The 19,638-nt window shown below is 43.8% G+C and overlaps 1 protein-coding gene across 2 annotated transcripts in view; it reads left to right on the forward strand.

Annotated features, from left to right (window-relative positions):
- The first annotated feature begins 220 nt into the window (after positions 1-220).
- Positions 221-19,638, forward strand: part of FBXO8 (F-box protein 8) — a 44,317-nt gene continuing 24,899 nt past the window's right edge. The window contains exons 1-2 of one of the 2 annotated variants that reach the window (XM_004610386.3): positions 221-487; positions 16,588-16,924. In XM_004610386.3, coding sequence (XP_004610443.1) covers positions 16,596-16,924 — 329 coding nt within the window. In that variant the 5' untranslated portion in view covers positions 221-487; positions 16,588-16,595. The remainder of the gene's footprint in view (positions 488-16,587; positions 16,925-19,638) is intronic. The other variant, XM_055119996.1, reaches the window with a different exon arrangement.

The following is a 19,638-nucleotide window of genomic DNA, read 5'->3' on the forward strand; positions in this document are numbered from 1 at the left end:
AGGGAGGACACCGGCCCTCCTGAGCACTATCGCCCGCGCGGGCCTGCCCCTCAGGTGACACTGTCCGAGTCCCGTGGAGGCTGGCTGTGCCTCGGGGCGCGCTGAGGGGCGCAACGCGCGCCCGAGCCGCGCGGCGAATCTGCTGTGCCGGGAACGCAGCTGCCGCCGCTTCCGCGCTCCGAGCGCCACGTCACTTCCGGCAACAATAGGAAACGTCAAAACTCCCACAGTCGGCCGCGCTCTGGCTGCGGCGGCGTCGGCGGCGCGGAGCTCGCCCCGAGCTGCTGGCGTTCGCGCCGCGCCGCTCATTGCCCTTGCCTCCTTTGGCGTGATCCGGGACACCAGGAAGCGGCTCCGCCATGGCCTGGGGCCCCGTTCCCGGCTGAACCATTTCCTTCTTTTTCTTATTTTGCCTCTGCTTTGGCTGAAAGCCCCCGCCCAGAAGGCCGATTCGTCGCGGCGGCGGTGGGGATCGCAGGTCGCTCAGGTACTGGGGTCGGCGTAACACTTTCTGAACTCTTGCTTCTTTTCCCCCCCTCGATACCCACCCCACTTTTCTCGGAAATAAAGGCACAGTCGGTGCTCGCCAGTTGGGAGAAACTTGCCAGCCCCGGGACTTTAGGGCCAATGACAGCGCAAAGGGTCTTGAGTGACAGCTGGGATGGCTTATAAAAATGCGGGACCAGTGTCAGGAGGCGGGAACTGGCGTGCTCCTGGTGTTTCTAGGCCATAGAGGGTTATAGGTCAGCTTGGGACCCCGGGTAAGGACCCTGCCACGTCCTGAAAGAAAGCCGGGAAACGTTGAGGCTTACGATTCTTTGGGCAAGTGTTGCAAAAAGCAGAAATTTCCGTGGGTCTTCTTGGGGCTCTTTTAAAAACGTATTTTCCAGTCATATGAATGCAATACTTTAACAGTTAAAGGTCGCGGTGGATTGCCAGTGACTTTAGTTGTCAGATTCTGGTTATGTAAAATTAGGCAAATTCTTCATTTGCTTTCTCCTGTTTCTCCCTCTGACTGGGCTCTAGTTTCCTACACGGAGAATGCTGCATTAACTATGAGTTAGGCCAAGTCACAGACAAGAATCCCCCACCCTAGGTCTTTTAAAGATTTTGTTTCAGTTTGATTTTATATTATGTGAGTAACTAGCAGGTTAACAATTTTGTTTACTTGCTTTAGCAAATGCAGCTTTTCTTTTTCCTGGGTCCTTAGGTGATTGTCTCCGGATCAATAGTAGGTGCATGACACCTTTCTCATTGCACAGTGAAACTGTCTTGGTTTCCATGGCAGTTTTCCGGACCCTCTCCACATTTAGGGATGTTTACCATGTTTCCTCGATAGGAAGCAGAGGTTTCTCCTCTGCGAAAAATGGTTTCCAGAATTGAGCAGATCTCAGGAGGAAGCATTAAGTTGGCTCTTTTTTTTTTTTTTCAGATCCAAACTTGCCAGTTTCATGGAATCAGCCTGACAGTTTAATGAGCTGTTACAGTGGTTGCCTATTGCTAAGTAAATGCTTTCAAAAGCGTGTGACTTCCAACAGCAAACATTATTTGACAGTTTCCATGTTTTAGGAATTTTGCTGTGTCTTGGCCGAGGGTCACTGACTGTGTGTTTCTTCTGAGTTCATAGCCAAGCCCCACTTGGAGACTAGGGACTCATCTGAAGGTTTCACTGAGAGGGAAGAAGCTCCATTTCCTGGGGTACAAGGTGACTGTTGGTAGCCCTGAGTTCTGCCACACTTGGGCATCTCGTCCTCCGTGGGGGGCTCACAATACGGATTTGTTAGGGTGAGCAATCCAAGAAGAGCAGTCAAGGCTGTCTAATACCAGTGGAGTAGAAACATCACCTCTGACCTATTGTCTTTGCTTGTAGTGAGGCCTTGCAACCTGGAGTCACTGGGGAAAGGGTGGCACCAACTGAGATGGTCATGGCTGCTAACTGTCGGGATTGCCACATAGAAGTAACGGAGCAGGAGCCAGAGGGATGGTACAGAGGTGTTTGCTCTACGTGCAGCTGACCCTGGTTCAATCCCTGCACTCAGTCATGCCCTGAGCCCCTCCAGAAGTGATACCAGAGCATAGCTGGGTATGACCCACCCCTCGGCCGCCAAAGTAATAACAGAACAAAAAAATATGAGAAATGTGCCTAGCGAAGGGATATGCCAGATTATGCAGAAATAAAGCTGCATTGGCCTTTTCATTCTTGGAAAAAAATACATTTTTAAAAAATATGTATGTTGATGACTGTAGCACTGTCATCCCATTGTTCATCGATTTGCTTGAGCGGGCACCAGTATCGTCTCCATTGTGAGACTTGTTACTGTTTTTGGCATATTGAATATGTCATGGGTAGCTTGCCAGGCTCTGCCGTGCGTGCGGGATACTCTCGGTAGCTTGCCAGACTCTTTGAGAGGGACAGAGGAATTGAACCCGGGTTGGCCGTGTTCAAGGCAAACGCACTACCAACTGTGCTATCACTCCAGTCCAAAAATATATGTAACAATTGAAAATATATTTTTTCTTACTAATCATCTGGAGGCCTTTTTCTTGTTTGGGGGTTTGTTGGTTTTATTTATTTATTTATTTTGGTAGTGGGGGGGCACAGGAATTTTGGCCTGAGAAATAATGTAAGAAAGAATGTATATGTTTTTAGAGTCCATATGAGAAGAATGTATGCATGTCTAGAGATTGTATCTTCCTTACTCATGACAATGGATATGACAGAAAATGAAGGAAAGATGACATTTAAGGCAGAGAAGGTTAGGAAAGGCTAGAGATAAATTTTCCTAACCTAAACAGAATTCAAGTCAGGGATGGGGGAGAAAGTACAACGAATAAGGTTCTTGCCTCACAGCTTTGCAAATCAGTGACCCAGGTTTCTTCCCAAATTGTCCCCTGAGTGTCACCAGGAGAGATCCCAGAGTATAGAGTCAGGAGAAAGCCTGAGTATAGTTGTGCTTGTCCCAACTACCCTAGTACCCTCCAAATTTTTAAAAAATTAAATCAGTAGCAGCCTGTACTTTGACATTAGTTCAAATAGATTTAAGGGAGAAGTGGATTTGGTGCAGAAATGTCTTATGTATGTGTCTAAGCCTTATTGACTATGTATGTGTCTAAGCCTTAGGTGGCAAATACCATCTTTCTATGTTATCTGCTGCCTATCACCGCCATCATTAATGTCAGTGAACTCTAAGGCACTTATTGGAAATGAAAGATGCAGGTTTCAGGATTTGTTGTAACACTGTTTTGGCCGTGACCCATTGTAAAATTGCCTCTGCTTCTTCCATATTTGAAAAATGCTGTAGATCCTTATCAGTAAAGTACTAAGTTAATTTTTTTATACCTCAGGCGCCTTAACACCAGCCTGAATGTGTCAGTTTTCAAATTGTAAGCATCACTTTTAATCAGCTTGAGCTTTATCTTAGTAGGTTGTAGTTTAGGGCTGTTGGATGTGTGGAAAATTATTAATGAATGTTTGAGGTGATAACAGATGGCTTACTTTCATCCCTCAAAATGTCTTTTGGCAGTAAGCTCAATAAGCCAAAATCTGCATAGTAACTTTTGATATATGCCATTGGAATATAATTCCCATGGGGGGAGAGCCCTAGGGGAGAACTTCAGTGGTTCCCACAACCACCAGGGCTACCCCCATACACCTAGCAGTGCTGAGGAGACCCTGTGATGCTGGGGATGGAATGAAGACCCCTGTGGGGGAGGGTGGCCTGCACCCCAGGCCTCTGAGCTGTTTTTCTAGTCACTTTTAAAAAAGAAAGAAAGGACTTCTATGAAAATGGGGGAAAACAAACATGTCCAGGTGAGATCACACCGTCTATAGAGAGAAAACAGGCTCATGAAGTAAAAGAAAGAAATTGCATACCCCGAGTTAGGATGCAGGTGGTTCCTGGGTGGAATGCAAGAAGGTGATTCTTGTTGGGGATTTTTCTTTGTTTCTTGGGGGCCACACTCAGGACTCAGGGCTTACTCTTAGGTCATTATTCAGGAATGATGCCTAGTAGGTCCCCTAGTGGGACCATGTGGGATGCTGGGGAGCCAATCCAGGTTTGCCACGTGCATGGTAGACACCCTTCCTTATATAATATTGCTCTGGTTCCCAAAAAGGCAGTTCTTAAGTATCAGTTATCCTATGGTGAAGTTGGTTTGTCATGCACCCTTTCACTTAAAGTTTGCAAAAATCTATCCATGACAGGAAGTGAACGCTCATCTAAAGTTGTCTGTGGGCTGGGACCAGGGTATAGTTGCGCAGTCGAGCATTGGCCTTGCATGTATGAGGCCTTGGGTTCGTGTTCTGCCATAAAAAGAAGAAAGGGAGGGAGGTTCAAAGAGGGGAAGGGAAGGAGGGGAGGAAAGAGGAGAACAGAGCCTGAATTGGTATTTGCTTTGTTTTCCGTTGCTCGGCTCTGACTGTGGTTGTTGGCGTGGAGTTTGGTGTTTTCCTAGGAGAGGGGCAATGTTTTATGTCCACGGCAGCTACTGGCCCTAGCAGGGTGAGTAAATAGAGCAGTTCCGTCTGCAACCAGGGGATTAAAAGTAATGCCTGTGAGGAGCATGAGCTCTTATTTTTTTAAAAAAAGTTGAAAGAATCTGGCAGTGGAATATCACTTGCATAATAAGCGGAAGAACTCAAATGAGCCTCCAAGTCTCAGCTTCCTGTTACATCTGAATGGCAACCTAATATTTTCATTGGTTTTGATGCCATTTGATAACACTCATTCTCAAATCAAATTTGACCAAAAAACAAACCTCCAGGGGAGAAAGAAAAGTAATATTGTAAATCGTCTTGGATTGAAAGAAGTGAATAAACCAAACAATAACAAGTAGTTTGACTTTCAGTAACAAAAACTGCTCTTCCTGGAATCTGATCTTTAAATTTAATAAGCATTTTGTTGTTGTTGTTGTTGTTGTATTTTTAATTCCTTTAATGTGCCTCCTCATCTCTTAGTATCGAACTATTTCTCTTTCCCTTCAGAAAGACCTCCTGTGGATGCCTCCTCCCCTTCCGTTCTCTGCATCTGTGGCCTTGATGCTTTAGGGGTGTGATTGGTTATCTGGTTTTTCTTTTCCTTTTTTTCCATCAGTTTTTCTCCTTTGTTCAAATTTGGCTGTCTGTCCTTTTGGCAGTAGAGAAATAAATCCCAGGCTGCCCATTGGATTAGAAAACGCCCCATAGGAAATATTTTCTCACATTCCATATTCTGATGGCATTCAGATCACATGGTTATGACTTTAAAAAGTTTAAGACCTAAAGTAACCAAATGGCTGTTTTTCACTTCTACTGAAGAAAAACGGGAAATTCCTGAAAAGAAGAAGAAAAACTGAATGAATCTCTCCAACCTGAAGTTTTAATAGGGTTCACATTTTTTGTGCTAATTCTTTGGTACACATTTCTGCTCTTTGCTTGAAATAGGAAAATTTCTGGTTTTGCCGTTACTACTCTACCTGTTCCACTATTTGGGGTCATACCCAGCAGTGCTTGGGGGTTCCACCCAGCTCTGTGCTTAGGAATCACTCCCAGAGGAGGGGCAGGGTACCAATAGTCATGTATCAGCTCTACACAAAGTAAACACCTTAACCTCTGTCTTATCTTCCTCTGCCCTCAAATGCAACTTTTAAAGCAGAATGCTTTTCTTGAAGACCTCCAGCCTTTATTCCCATCTTTCACTCTATTCTGTATCTAGTGAGTCAGTCATTCTTTTTTTCTTTTTTTCCCCCACTTTATTTAAACACTTATTTAAGCACTTTATTTTAAATGCTTCACTTACAAAGTTGCTCGTGATGATTTGCTGCAGGCATTCAATACTCCCAACACCAGTCCTACCACCACTGTCACCTTCCCTCCACTATCGTCTTCATTTTCCCAACCACCCCCTCAAGCCTGCCCCGATAGCAAGCCCTCCATAATTTATTTCATATTGCTTCAAATGGCTATTGGAATGATCAGAAAATGTTTGCATAGAAGAATATTTGTGAAAATTGTTATCTCTCACCCTGGGGACATTACATCCTTGTCTGAGGACTTACCAAGGTATTATTGCAAGTTCAGCCTTCTGTGTTCATGATTTTGTTACTTCGCTTCTATGTTGCATCCCATCCAAGCTGGTGTGCGACCACTCCTAGGATGTCCGTGTTGTAGAGTTTGGACATGTCACTTGGCTGCATTTGCGGCTGTTTGCTCCAGAAAGTCCAGAATATTCAACTATACAAATAACTGGGAAGTTAAATATTTACTGGGTGTGGCTGCTGGGTCTTCCAGAAGTGAGGTGGTAGGAGAGTGTCCATCCCAACCCTGAGAAGGCCTGGAGTTTTCAGCCACAAAGCCTCGTATACCTGAAGTTTCCGGCAGATTGGTTTCGCTTTGGCCCTCAGTCCTGAGGTGATGGGGTCCAGCTGAGGCATGTCAGCTGTTTTGCGGGGTGGGAGTGGCTGTCTGGGCTTTGTTAGGGTGGGAGCTGGCCTACCCACTTAAGAGATCATCATGGAAGTCTCCACTGGGAACGGGTGTCTGAGAAATTTTTGCAGCTGGCTGTTCTCTTTGGAGATTTATTTATGAGTCTGAAGCAAGGCTGGTAGATGAGCTGTTATGGCAGCAGTGGTGAGATGTTCAGCCTTTATCTTCTATGCTCAGCCTGTTGTATTTGAATGTTTGAGTGCCCTGGAATGAGGAAAAGCAGTGTGCCAGTGATCTTTTTTCATAAACAACAGTATTCCAGTTAATGTTGCACTTGTGACTTACGGGCATTTTGATGAAAACTGCTTGATATTTAGCAGGGTGTTTGGGGAGGGGGACTGGAGGGACTCTGCCCCCAGCTCCACTCGTGGTTGCTCCTGTGGTGGTGTTCACTAACTGGTGCCAAGGAGTTCAGTGGGCACCAGAAAAGAACAGGGCTTACAATGGGTGTATAGACCTCTCAATAATCAAATGATTATTCCTTTGTAGACACTTCAGGGTTTTTGTTTGCTTGTGCTCACACCCAGCATGTTGCTGTGGGTTTGGGACCACACCCAGAGGGGTCCAGGGTCTTCTCTGGCTCCTGGGAGTACTTTTGATTGAACCCAGAACTGCTGTATGCAAAGCATGCACTCCAGTCCTCTGAGCTATTTTCTCCAGTTCGAGAACATGACTCTTGAAAACAAAAGCTTGATGTGCTTTGCCTGCTAAGAGCCGAGGGTTTGAGGCAGGCACCTCCGGGGCCTTGGAGTCCATCCTGAGCACCTGGAGCAGCCCCTCAAGCACTGAGCCGTAGTAGCCCCCAGCACCACCAAGCCCCTCCCCTCCGACTCTCCCCCTCTCTGGACAAACACTGAATATGTTTGCAAAGAAGAGCTTTTCTTGTATGGGTGTTTTCACCACTGTATTAGACAGAATCTAGTCTGATCTCTTTTTCTGCAGCAGCAAAAGTAGAACTGGTTTATTTTGATTTTTAGAATCCACTTTGATTCGGGGTCGGACCCGCATCGGTCAGTGCTCTGGACTTGTGATGTGCCTCGAGAGTCCTAAGGCAATTGGGAAGGGCCTATCAGAGCGGCTTCTCCGGGCCACTCCGCACTCCACATTCTAGAGCCTTCAGCTTTGTAACACCACATTCCACTCAGCTGGGCTACATGCTTGCTCTTCTCTCTCTTCTCCTCCCTCCATTCAGAAGGCACCAGCATTCCAGATCAGGGTGCCTAGATTGATGTTGGAGTTGCTTAGCTATCCTGAGCAGTGATTTATTATTATTTTTATAATAGTACATGTATTTTTTTTTTCTTTATGGCACTCTTCCTCTGTCTCCAAATTTCCTCAGTAAAGCCTTCACTTTATTATTCCTCTTCACCAGGAACTCCTTTCTGCAAGGAATTTAGAAAATCCTTTTAAAATCCAGGGACTGACTTTTCCTTTTCCAGAGAAGAGCACAATCGTGACTCAGCCTGAGAACCGTGTGCCCCCCACCTCCCAATTGCTGGGGTAGGAAGCCAACTCCTGTGCTGCATATAGATGAAGTGGGCCCTAAGTGCAGCTTTTATTAGAAATACCATAGTATTTCCAGCAGTATAGAGCCAATCAGAGTTATTTATGTACTTTGAGTATTAGTAATTATACCAATTTACTTTTTAATGTATTTTTCCAGCATATGTAAATGTCATCTCTCCAAATGTCAGATCCCAAATGAATGAAGTTTAGAACTTGGATAGTGACCACTCATATGATAACCCCCCCCCCACACACACACACACACACGCACAATTATCAGATCCTCTATGAAATGGGCAAACCCCCAGGAGTAAGACTGGCCATGACAAGGGGCTTGGCTGAGTGGCTATAAAAGGTAAAATGCCCTCAGTGGTAAGGGCCTCACCTGGACCAGCCCTTTAACTCTTATCTTCCCTTAAGTCACAGGGTTTTAAGAATTCATGTTTTCATCGATGAGGAAAATAATGACCACAGAGTACAGGCTAATCATATTCTGTGTTAGAGTTTCAACCAGATTTTTTTTTCCAACATCAAAGCCCGGGTGCTTTCCCCAGTAGCCTGAGAGAGATGCCACAGCTGGGAGCAGCAGTGACAGGGGAGAAGATGAGAGCCAGTGATGAAGAAGCAGATGGTGTGCCGCCTGTGCCATCTGGGAGCTCTTAACAGCTCTGGGCATAAGGCGCGGTGACTGGGAACAAAAGTCTCAGTCTCAGATCAACCTGTATTTGCAACCAGCACGTTTCATTTGCCAGCCCTGTTACCCCCCCACACAGCCATACACCTCCGTGGCTCACTTGTCCTCAGCTCAAAGATTCAGACGTAGCTCTCCACCTATGAGAGCTGTTTTGGCAATAGCATGAAATAATATCTAAGAAGACTTAGAGCGGTTGGACAGTATTCAATGAATGGTCACTTACAGTGCAAAAGTGATTCTGCTTAAAATTTGATTTACGGGGCTGGAGAGATAGCACAGCGGGTAGGGTGTTTGCCTTGCACGTGGCCGACCCGGGTTCAAATCCCAGCATCCCATATGGTCCCCTGAGCATGGCCAAGGGTAATTCCTGAGTGCAGAGCCAGGAGTGGCCCCTGTGCGTCGCCAGGTGCGACCCAAAAAGCAAAAAAAAAAAAAAAAAAAAGAAAAAAGAAATTAGATTTACTAAATAGTATATAAAGTTCATGGGCATAGTTTCATGCACAGAAGGAGGGAGCAGCCGGGAATGCCAAACCTTAAATCTTCATACCTGAGAAGTTAGATGAGTGGGGCTTATTTTTTTCCCTTAGGCAGGGGGAAAAAATTCTTTAAAATGCAAATAGTGCACCACGGGGGTGTGGCCCAGAAGTAGAGAACATGCCTCTCATATGTGAGATCTAGAGTTTCTGATCCCCCCAGCTTTGCAAATAAAGTGATAGATTCTCATCAAAAATGAAAAATAAGTCCTACTGTTTGGTGTTTTTCTTGACTGAGGCATCCAACTGCATATCTCTTTTTCCTTTTTTCGAGGGTGTCCACATCCGGTGGTGCTCAAGCTTTATTCCTGGCTCTATGCTCAGGAATCATTCCTGACAGTGCTCATATGAGTGACCTTATGCCTTTCCAGGGATCAAACTTGGGTCAGCAGCATACAGGGCAAGCACCTTACCCTTTGTGTTGTCTCTCGGCTGTTTCTCTCACACTGTAATCTGAGCATCTGTCTGGTAATGTTTTTTGGTCTGTTTACTACACTAAGCCCAAAACCCTAGGGAAGCAATTCTTGTATTACTTTTTTTAATTGAAAGGATTTTTTTTCCTTTACAAATAAGTTAAAAGTTAAAATTCATTCTTCAAAACTTAATACCGAGGCTAGCTTTCGACAGTGCTCAAGCTACTCTTCAATGTTGTGGACTTCTTTCAGTCAGAACTCTATTTTCTCTGAAAAATCTGCTATTCCAGCTCCACTTGCAAATACAGAATAGCTCTTAAGCTTGCGAGTACACATCAGACTTAAAGAGTTTTTTTTTAATTCTTGATTCTGGATCCCACAACACGGAGGTTTTTATTTACATAAATGTTGTCTAAATTAATGTTCTTTAATAGCAGGTTTTTTAATGACGAGATTCAGTTCACATACTGAATTTGTAGGCTGTGGATTTTAGTTTCCTAAGTTTAAAATGGCCCTTACCGGTACTTGTGAAGAAAAAGCATTCGATCAACAAACAGACAAAAACCAGCGGTTGCCTAATACATCTCAGGATTAGATTCAAGTTCATGGTTGTTGTTGTTGTTGTTGTTTTTGCCTAAATACTGTGTAATTTAAATTTTGTACTGTTATTTGATTAAGTATTTGCTGATTTGATTTCTTTCTTCTTTTTTTGATTATTGGACCATACCTGGGCTGGGCTGAGGGCTTACTCCTGAGTGATCAGGGACTATTCCTGGTGGTGCTTAAGGGACCAAATGTGACCAATCAGAGAGCAAACTGTGATGAGCCACATGCAAGCCAGCGCCTTACCTGCTGTGCTATCCCTCCAGCTTTTAAACTGGAAATCAAGTTTAGATTGGTTCCATCTGAGCACCTGTTTCAGAGTTTGAAATGCCGCATGAGACCACAGCATCTTTCCATCTCTTTTCTGTCTCCGGGTTAGTAGATCGCTAATGATAGCACAAGGACCTGCCTGTCAGACCTTGTAAGGCGTGTTGAGTTTTGGGGGGAAAAAGTGGAGCATAATTATAGCAGTTCCTTTTGATTGGGGGCAGTAGGGGAGGGGGACACCCAGTGGTTCTCAAGGTGTCTTTTCAATTCTACACTTGTACTGCTAGAAAACATGCAGTACTGAGGCCCGAACCCAGGCGTCCAGTGTGCACGGTCTGGCTGAGCCATGAGCTGTCTCTAAATCCCTAGAAGTTGCTTTTTATGACTTTATGTTTGTGTTTGTTTGGTCCTTGATATATATGAGCTTCATTTTGTTTTATTTTGTTTTGTTTTGTTTTGAGTGTTTGGGATCACACCTAGCAATGCTCAGGGGTTCCTCCTGGCTCTGCACTCAGGAATTACTCCTGGTGGTACTGGGGGACCATGTGGGATGCCAAGGATCAAACCTGGGTCAACCGTGTGCAAGACAAACGCTCTCCCCACTGTACTAGCGCACCAGCCCCTGAACTTCATTTATGAGGAAAAAAATAGCAGTGTGATCTGTCAGGGTTACATTGCAGTTCTTGCTCTGCTCTCCTGGCACCCTTGGAATTAAGAAATGCCGTGTTTGTGTCTTGCTGGGTTGTTGCAGTGATGGGAAAGTCAGAAACATAAGCACATAGCTAAGCACAGGTGAGCAGGGAGGCAGCCACAGGTGGGAGCTCTGGTGTGACCCATCTGGGCGCTGGGCAGAGATCACAAATCAGAAAGATGACCAGAACAGAAGCCCCAAACCCACCTGTTAACCTCAGCAGGAAGGGGACCCAGGCCACCAGAACAATTAGCAGAATAAATATCTGTGTGGGACCTAGAATGAATTTATCCACCACGAAGATTCTCAACAGCAAGCCCCCCCCCACCCCCTCCAAAGTCCCTGTTAGGCCTCTCCTGCCTCATTGTACCTCAGTGAACTGTGGGGAAGTCACCAATGAAGAAACTCCATCCTGGTGCCCTTCTTTTTGTTTCAACATCACTGTGATTGCCAGGAAAAGTCCTACACAAAGTGCTCTGAGCTCCTAGTCTGGGCTGCGATTTCAGGTGATTACCTAATTGTGGCCTATTTTGACACTCACTAATTGGATCTCTTTGCTTTGTTGCCTGAAGATAGTTTCAGTGAGATTGAAGTGAATTCCCTTACAACACGATTATGTCACTAAAGGTTATGAAGAATATTAGAACCCTACAAAGCATAGCAAGTATCAGCATGAACAGATGAGTTCATGCAGCCAGTAGAACAGCAGGCTAATACAAGCATCGTTCCGTAGGTTCTGCCGGATTCTTATTGTTTCCACTTTAAGAGAATGGCCTTGCCCTACCCCACGACTGTTGTTTTCTTTTTACTGATTGTTATTATCATTGTTATTTTACCTTACTATCCATATTGCTAAGGAAGAAACTATAGTGTAGAGCTATCTAGTAGATTCCCTTCTGTCCACTCAGCAGCGGGTTCAGGATTCAAGCTCTTCTGTGGGAATTTAGCGACCAGCCCTGGACTCCCTCCATGCCTGGTTCAAGGCAGTCTGCAGGATTGTGTAGCAGCCGGGACATTTTCATAGGAGATATAATTGGCAAGGCTTTGGGGGGCTGTATACATAATCCAGGCTAATATGTGCTGGGGAACTTCTACCTTCTCCCAATTGAGTCCCTGGGTTTGGTTTTTGCTGTTTGAATGGACGGATGTTGGCTTTCCTTTCTACCATCCAGATGCCTTCTGAATCACATTAGGAGTGCTCAGAGTAAGTGATCCTCATTATGGTCCAGAGCCTTAGGGGAATCACCCTGATCCTCTGTCCTAGCAACATCCCTGAGAGTTACACAGATGCCAGACCATCTGCTGCCAGGAAGATGCTCCAGTGGAAATGGACAGGAATTGCTAATGAAATACACTGAGTCTTAAAGACTTTGGGCACCATCATTACCCAGTTTGATTATTCGCCTATAAATGGCAAAGAGCAAACGAGAAGAATAGCTTGTATTATCTAAAAGGATAAGATGTTCAGCAAGCTTATACATCAGAGTGGTTTCTGGATATTTTCTTGCTCAGTTAGAGAAATGGCCCCGATGAATATGAAACACCTCTATACTGTGAGTCTTGAAACGGTAAAGGGTGGGTAAGAACTTTATGAAGGAACCTGGCATGGCACATTTGTTTGTTCGTGATGCAGGAACCCAGGTCTCATGCTTGCAGAACTTGAACTTGGCTGCTGAGCCGCATCCCTGCCCTTAATGGGGAGGTGGGTGGGTTGTTGTTTGGAGAGACCTGAGAGCCACAGACAGTGGTGCTAGGGAGGTCATGCAGTGCCCCTAATTCATAACCCAGGGCCCTATGTGGCCCTTTGGACTATTCCCAGTCCTCACATGGTACATTTGAACATTAATCAAACTTCAGATTGCTTAAAAATTTCTGTTGATATTCTGTATCTTTCCGTTAATGAGGCAGGCTATTTTTGCAATTCTTGTCCTTTCTCAAATGTAAGCATTAGAATCATACCTTCTGTCATCTCTTCAGACATTTTTTTCTTTCTCTTTTGGGTTCTTGGGCCACACCCGGTGGTACTCAGGGTTATTCCTGGCTCTGTACTCAGGGGTCACTCCCGGTAGGCTTAGGAGATCACACTGGGTGCCAGGGATGGAACCTGGGTCTGCCGTGTGCAAGGCTAAAACACTACCTGCTGCACTATGACTCAGGTAATGCTTTTGCTTCTTTTCCTAGTTCTGTGCCCTTCCAGAGTCCCCGTATCTTTTCATGGCGTGATAGCCCATCCTTTTCACTGCTAGGTCGTTCATTGTGTGGATCTGCCTCAGTCTCTCTGCTCACCTACTGGAGGCAGTTTTTGTTGCTTGCAAGTTTTTATAATTATGCTGAACGTTGTTAAAACAGTTGTATGCTGGGTTTTCTGTAGACAGAAGTTTTCCATTTATTTGGGTAAATACCAAAGAGTCTGCTTGCTGAATCAGATGGTAAAAGTGGGTTTTGTTTTTGTGAGAAATGCCAAACTGCCTTCCAAAGTGCCGGTGCTGTTTTGCATTCGCACACTCTCCGTGGCAGCTGGTGTTGTCGCTGGTTTGAATCTCAGCCATTTAAATGGATGTATAGCATGGTCTCCTTGTTGGACCCTAGTTCTTAATCAGATGTGTTTTGCAAGGAGCTTTTTCAGTCTGGCTTGATTTTTCCGGGCTGTTTTTCTTTTAATAGTCTATATTGAAATGTAAAATTTAATTATAGATTAACCAAAGTTTAAAGACAGACATCACTAATTTGGTATGTGTTTCAGGGAGGAAGCTTATCTTTGTGACTTCTTTGTGAAAACAGATTTCCCACATTGGAAATTCACTGATATGTTCCTTCTGTTCATATACCACTCACCCGCCTTCCCTGTCTCCAGCCCTATAAATTTAGTTTTTTGCTTTTTGGGTCACTCCTGGCTCTGCACTCAGGAATTACCCCTGGCGGTGCTCAGAGGACCATATGGGATGCTGGGAATCAAACTCAGATTGGCCGCGTGCAAGGCAAACACCCTACCCGCTGTGCTATCGCTCCAACCCCTTCAGCCCTATATATTTTTAGTTGCTCAGGTGGAAGCAGTTGAAACTCTCAGGAATAAAAGTTAACAAATGATCTGCATTCCGTTTGTTTGTTTGTTTGTTTGTTCATTTGCTTGTTTGTTTGATCCACAAGTGATCTGCTACAGCAACCATTCTCCAAACTAGTTAGTAACTCCGTGAATCTGCTAATACTTGTGGTCTGCGCCTTGTAAGATACTTTTCATAATTACATTGTCATTCTTTGGAATTCAACCCAGCTTTCTCATTATTCCTAATATTTCTCAAAATTACCGGCCACATTAGATTTTCTTTTGCTTCACTCTGTCTCATTAGCCTTTCTTGTAAGCAACTCCTTAAGCCTGTGTTTTTGGAAGGCCCAGATCAGGGGCTGCTCAAGGGGCATCCCCAGGGAAGTGCTTGGGAATGAGTGCTGGGTATTGGGCGCACTGTGCCAGGCCAGGGATCCAACTCGTGGCCCCTGTGTCTACGCCCTTGGACCTATCTCCCCAGCATTGTTCGTCTTTTTAACAGCTCCAGCCCCTGGAGACCTGGGCAGTCACTGAAAGTAGGCCAAGTGGTTAGTTTTTGTTTTGCTTTTTCAGTATCCAGCCTGGTGCTCGGGGAGCTATTCGGGCCAGGAATTGGGTCAGCACCCAGCATGTGACGCATGTGCATCCCTCATTGAGTTATCCACGTAGACCTCGCTCCTCATGGTTTGGGCCATCTGTATTTCTCTTTTAAAAGAGGTAATTAATTGATGAAATTTTGCTCAGTGCTCAGCAGTCACTCCTGACCCGTTGCTTAGGGACCACTGCTGGAGAGTACTTGAGGACTGTACATTGCTGCCAGGGACTAAATCTGGTTTTCTGAGTGCGACGCATGTGCCCCAGTCCTTCGAGGAATCTGCAGCCCCCCCAAAAAATTGTCATTTAAAATCAGATGAGATAGGTACAGCAAAATTCATTGGGATGCTTTTCCAGAGCATCTAGTTTTTGAAATGCACACTACACACACACAGCACACACATAGTTGTGTGCCTGGATTTATAGAAATAAGAATGTTGTGTTTGATCATGAAATTAATTGTATTCTCTAAATAATCACTTGTATTAAATGATGCTTTGATTTTGACTTTTTTTTTCCCCAATGGATTTATTTGCCCAGGCAAAGTTACTTATTTTAGATCTGAGGTCAAATAGGAGGTCGAGGCAGTACTTTCTAAATGTTTGCTTTTGTGAGGAAGTCCAGTATTCCTGAAAGATCAATGTAGAGCTGCTTCAAGTCCACTGAAGTTGGAAGACCCTGGAGCACGCTGTCCCCTGCCTTCTCTTGGGCATTCTCAGCAGTCTTTAGGGATGTATGGTAAAGAATTGGAAAATGCATCTAAACTGTGGATTTTTATTTTTTTTAAATTTCAAGTAACCACAAAACTCAATAGTTCGTCTTGAGCTGTTTAGCATGGTCTCCTAGGTGTCTAATTTATAAGATTTCTGAATTAGACTTCAGGGCCTATGTTACATTTTATTACAGTCTCCAATATGCATGTAGACTGGCAAGAATTCAACTGAAAGCCTGTAGAACAGCTGTTCAGCATCTGAGTGCTTGGTTAGAAAGGCTTAGCTTAGCTTACCCTGACCGTGATTAAAAAGTAGTGCCTTTTCACTAACATCCTGTGCTCTGATCTGAGCTGTATGTTATTCTGGCGCCTGAGTCCATATAATTTAGTGTTTGAAAGCGCCTTTGGGATATCAGGAACATTTCGGTCTTTATCACTTCTGACAAAAATGATCATGGTCCCTAGGGACCTTAAAGGCAGCTCTTTAACTGGGATCAAGGTGTTGCATGAACCAGTTTTTTCTGTTCACAGTTGGTTCTTCCACGATCCCAAGTGTTCTTTAGACTCTCACTACCAGTGTTGAAATGCGTCTCACTATCCCTATCCCTTCTCTATCCCAACTGCCTTCTCCCCCAGCATAAGTCAGTGATGGTTGGAGGGATCACTTGGGATGGGAGATGTGTGCTGAAAGTAGACAAAGGACTAAACATGATGGTCTCTCAGTATATGTATTGCAGACCATAATGCCCAAAGTAGAGAGAGTAAGAAGGAAAGTGCCTGCCACAGAGGCAGGGGGTGCAGTGGGGAGGGATACTGCCAACATTGGTGATGGAAAATGTACACTGGTGAAGGGAAGGGTGTTCAGTTATTATGACTGAAACTCAATCATAAAAGCTTTGTAACTATCTCACAGTGATTCAACTAAAAAAAAATTTTTTTAATAAAACATGTTTCACTAAGGAATTTTAATTCTGATTAAGTGAACACTTCCTACGAGAATTTCTGGGCATGTTTGGGATTGCTTTTTTTTTTTTTTTAATGTCTTGCCACACTCTGGCTTTCCCCCAGGCTTGCAGATGGGTCAGGGGCTGTGGAGAGTGGTCAGAAACCAACAGCTCCAGCAGGACGGCTACAGCGAGCAAGGCTACCTCAGCAGGGAACAGAGCAGGAGGCTGGCCTCGGGCCCCCTCCCCAGCGGCGGGCAGCGGAAGCAGGTGCAAGGGGGCATGGATCTCTATCATCTCCTCAAGGCCAGGAAGTCGAAGGAGCAGGAAGGGTTCATCAACTTGGAAATGCTGCCTCCCGAGCTCAGCTTCACCATCCTCTCCTACCTGAACGCCACAGACCTCTGCTTAGCCTCTTGCGTTTGGCAGGACCTTGCCAACGACGAACTCCTCTGGCAAGGGTAAGTTGAGCTCACCTGTAGGATTCAGGTTCTGTTTGATGTCCTCATGCTTCAGTAGACTCGGCTATCATAATATGAGATGTTTCACTATATTGCTTTAAAAAAAATTGTTTTTGACATCTGGAAAGAAGATGCAGTTTTCCTAGTCAAATGTGATACCAGGAAAAGTAAACAAGTGGCCAGAGAGGGTAGGACTTCACACAGCCGACCCAAGTTCAATCCTCAGCACCCCACCTGGTCCTGCAGGCCCTTCTGGGAGTGATCCCTGAGTATGGAGCCAGGAGTAAGCCCAGTGGTCCCCTGTTGGATAACACTGGGTTGTTCTTGCTGCTCCCACAGGGAGCTTAGGTTTATTGAGTCACTCCCACAACAGTGCAGTTGAGGCACACCCAATTCCACCAGGCACTAATAATCCTGAACTGCTTTTCTCTTTCCTTTATGTCACTTGTTTATTTAGCAATGTCCTTTTTGCATAGACACAGGAAGACAGTTGATGCTATGGTATGTAACATGGGAGTTAATTGACTCCAAAATAATGTTTACTCCTGGGCATCCATATTTACTTGACTTAAGCCTCAGTTGCCCTTAGTTCCTAGCACTCCAAGAGCAGGGTCCCGACGAGGGACTGGTGGACCCAGGGTAAGCTGTGAGCCAGCCTGGCATCAAAATGGGCCAGGCCAGGCACCATGGTACTTAACTATAAGTTAAGAGAATGGTCATAGATAGTCCCCCAGAAGAAAGAAAATTATGGGATTTACAGTTAGAAGAGAGGTTACCAGTTAAGGTGTGTCCATTCATTAGAATCCATAGCTTCTCAGCTTATTCTGAAAATGCAAGTTCTGAAAAGAGAATTTAGAATTCAAAATGGAGAGAATTCACACTGCTCGTGTGGCCTGCATTTCCTTTGTGCAAAATAAAAATGATTAAAAGTCCCCAGATTTAAAATATTCCCCGAAGCTCACTGTTTCCTTGGTGATAAATGGAGTGGATGGTGTCTACTTATTTACATACTTTTTTTTTTTATTATCAGAAGTACTTCTTCACCTAAAATGTGAACTGGTGAATATTTCAGACTTTATTTATTTTTTCTTCTACTTGTCTTTTTGTCAATGAAGTAGGTAAATAATACTAAGCAGATTTGAGAACCAAAGTAGGTATAGAAATTTTAGCAGTTGTTCTACCAGTTCAAATTTAAGTTACACATCTAAGAACTTTTGATGGAAAGGAATCTATTTTATAGAACCTAAATGAGCAGTTCAAATTTAAGTTACACATCTAAGAATTTTTGATGGAAAGGAATCTATTTTGTAGAACCTAAATGATTCCTTGAATAAGCTTATAGAATTGAATCTTGAAAATGTTACCACCTAGAAAAACTGCCCTGTTTTCTAGCATCTTTGCCAAGTCTCATTCTTAAAATTTATTTACATTTTGGTTTAGGGGCCACATAAATGATGCTCAGGGACTACTCTTACCTCTGTTCTATCTCTGTTCAAGGTGATCATTCCTAGAAAGGCTCAGGGTCAGGGATTAAACAAGGGTCTACAAGCAGCCAACTTTCTGTTGCTATCTCTCTGCTCTCCCCCAAGTTTCATCATCATCATCATTATTATTATTATTTTGGGGGGGTCACACCCGGCAATGCACAGGGATTACTCCTGGCTTAGCACTCAGGAATTACTCCTGACGGTGCTCAGGGTATATATGGGATGCTGGGAATCGAACCCGGGTTGGCCCCTTGTAAGGCAAACGCCCTACCCGCTGTGTTACCGCTCCAGCCCCAAGTCTCATTATTTTAAAATGTGATTTTATAAGAAGGTAGAACATAACTAAAACAAATGTCTTCTTGGGATTTTACTTTCAAACTGAAAATGTGATGGTGAATTATCTAAATTGCCAAATTTCCAAGTGTGAAAATGTATTGGTGACAAAGACATTCCTAACTCAGACTTCATGATTCCACAGAATTATAATGTTAATAATAGTTTTTTTTTTCTTAACCACTAAATAATAAAAAGCATAAGTATCACCTTGTTCCTGTCTCATTCTCTTGTCATAGTGCGTGTACTGCATAAATGTGAGGAAATACTAGTACTTTGCATTTAAAGTGTAGCTGTGAACTAGAGAAGAAATGGAAATTCTTTAAAACTGGTTCATTTTTTTATATATAATTACTTCATTCTAATACTTCCAGAAAACAATTTAGTATTTTTTGAATATAAAAAAATGTTTATTTCTAAGCTTATCTGAACTCAGCCAGAATATAAACTTGAATGGAGAATAAATTCTACATTTCTCTTTTCTAAAAGTAATACTGATTGTTTACCTCATTATTATACTTGGTTTATTTTCCTGTGTGTTTTTCCTCCAGTTATTTTTAATTAAGAGCTAAGTTGTTGTGAAGACTAGCTTAGATTTTAAACTTTGAATGTTTTGAACGTCTTGAGACGTTCTGTTCCTTTCACATGGTTTAGTAATAAATCAACATCTATGGGGTTAGATTTAAAAGGCTGCTCAAATGAAGCAAAAGAAAATTATTAGGAAAGAATTTTATTAAACTTGATGTTTTAAAATAATTAGTTAATAAAAATGATCTAAGACTCTAAATTCACTACTTAGATAGTCTCATTTAATTATATATTTTCCCATTATTCTTAGCAATTTTCTTTTTCCGTTGTTTGGGTTTCAGTGGATTTTGTGTTTTTGCTTTTTGG

Source organism: Sorex araneus, chromosome 1, assembly GCF_027595985.1.
Source record: "Sorex araneus isolate mSorAra2 chromosome 1, mSorAra2.pri, whole genome shotgun sequence".
NCBI classification, from domain to species: Eukaryota; Metazoa; Chordata; class Mammalia; order Eulipotyphla; family Soricidae; genus Sorex; species Sorex araneus.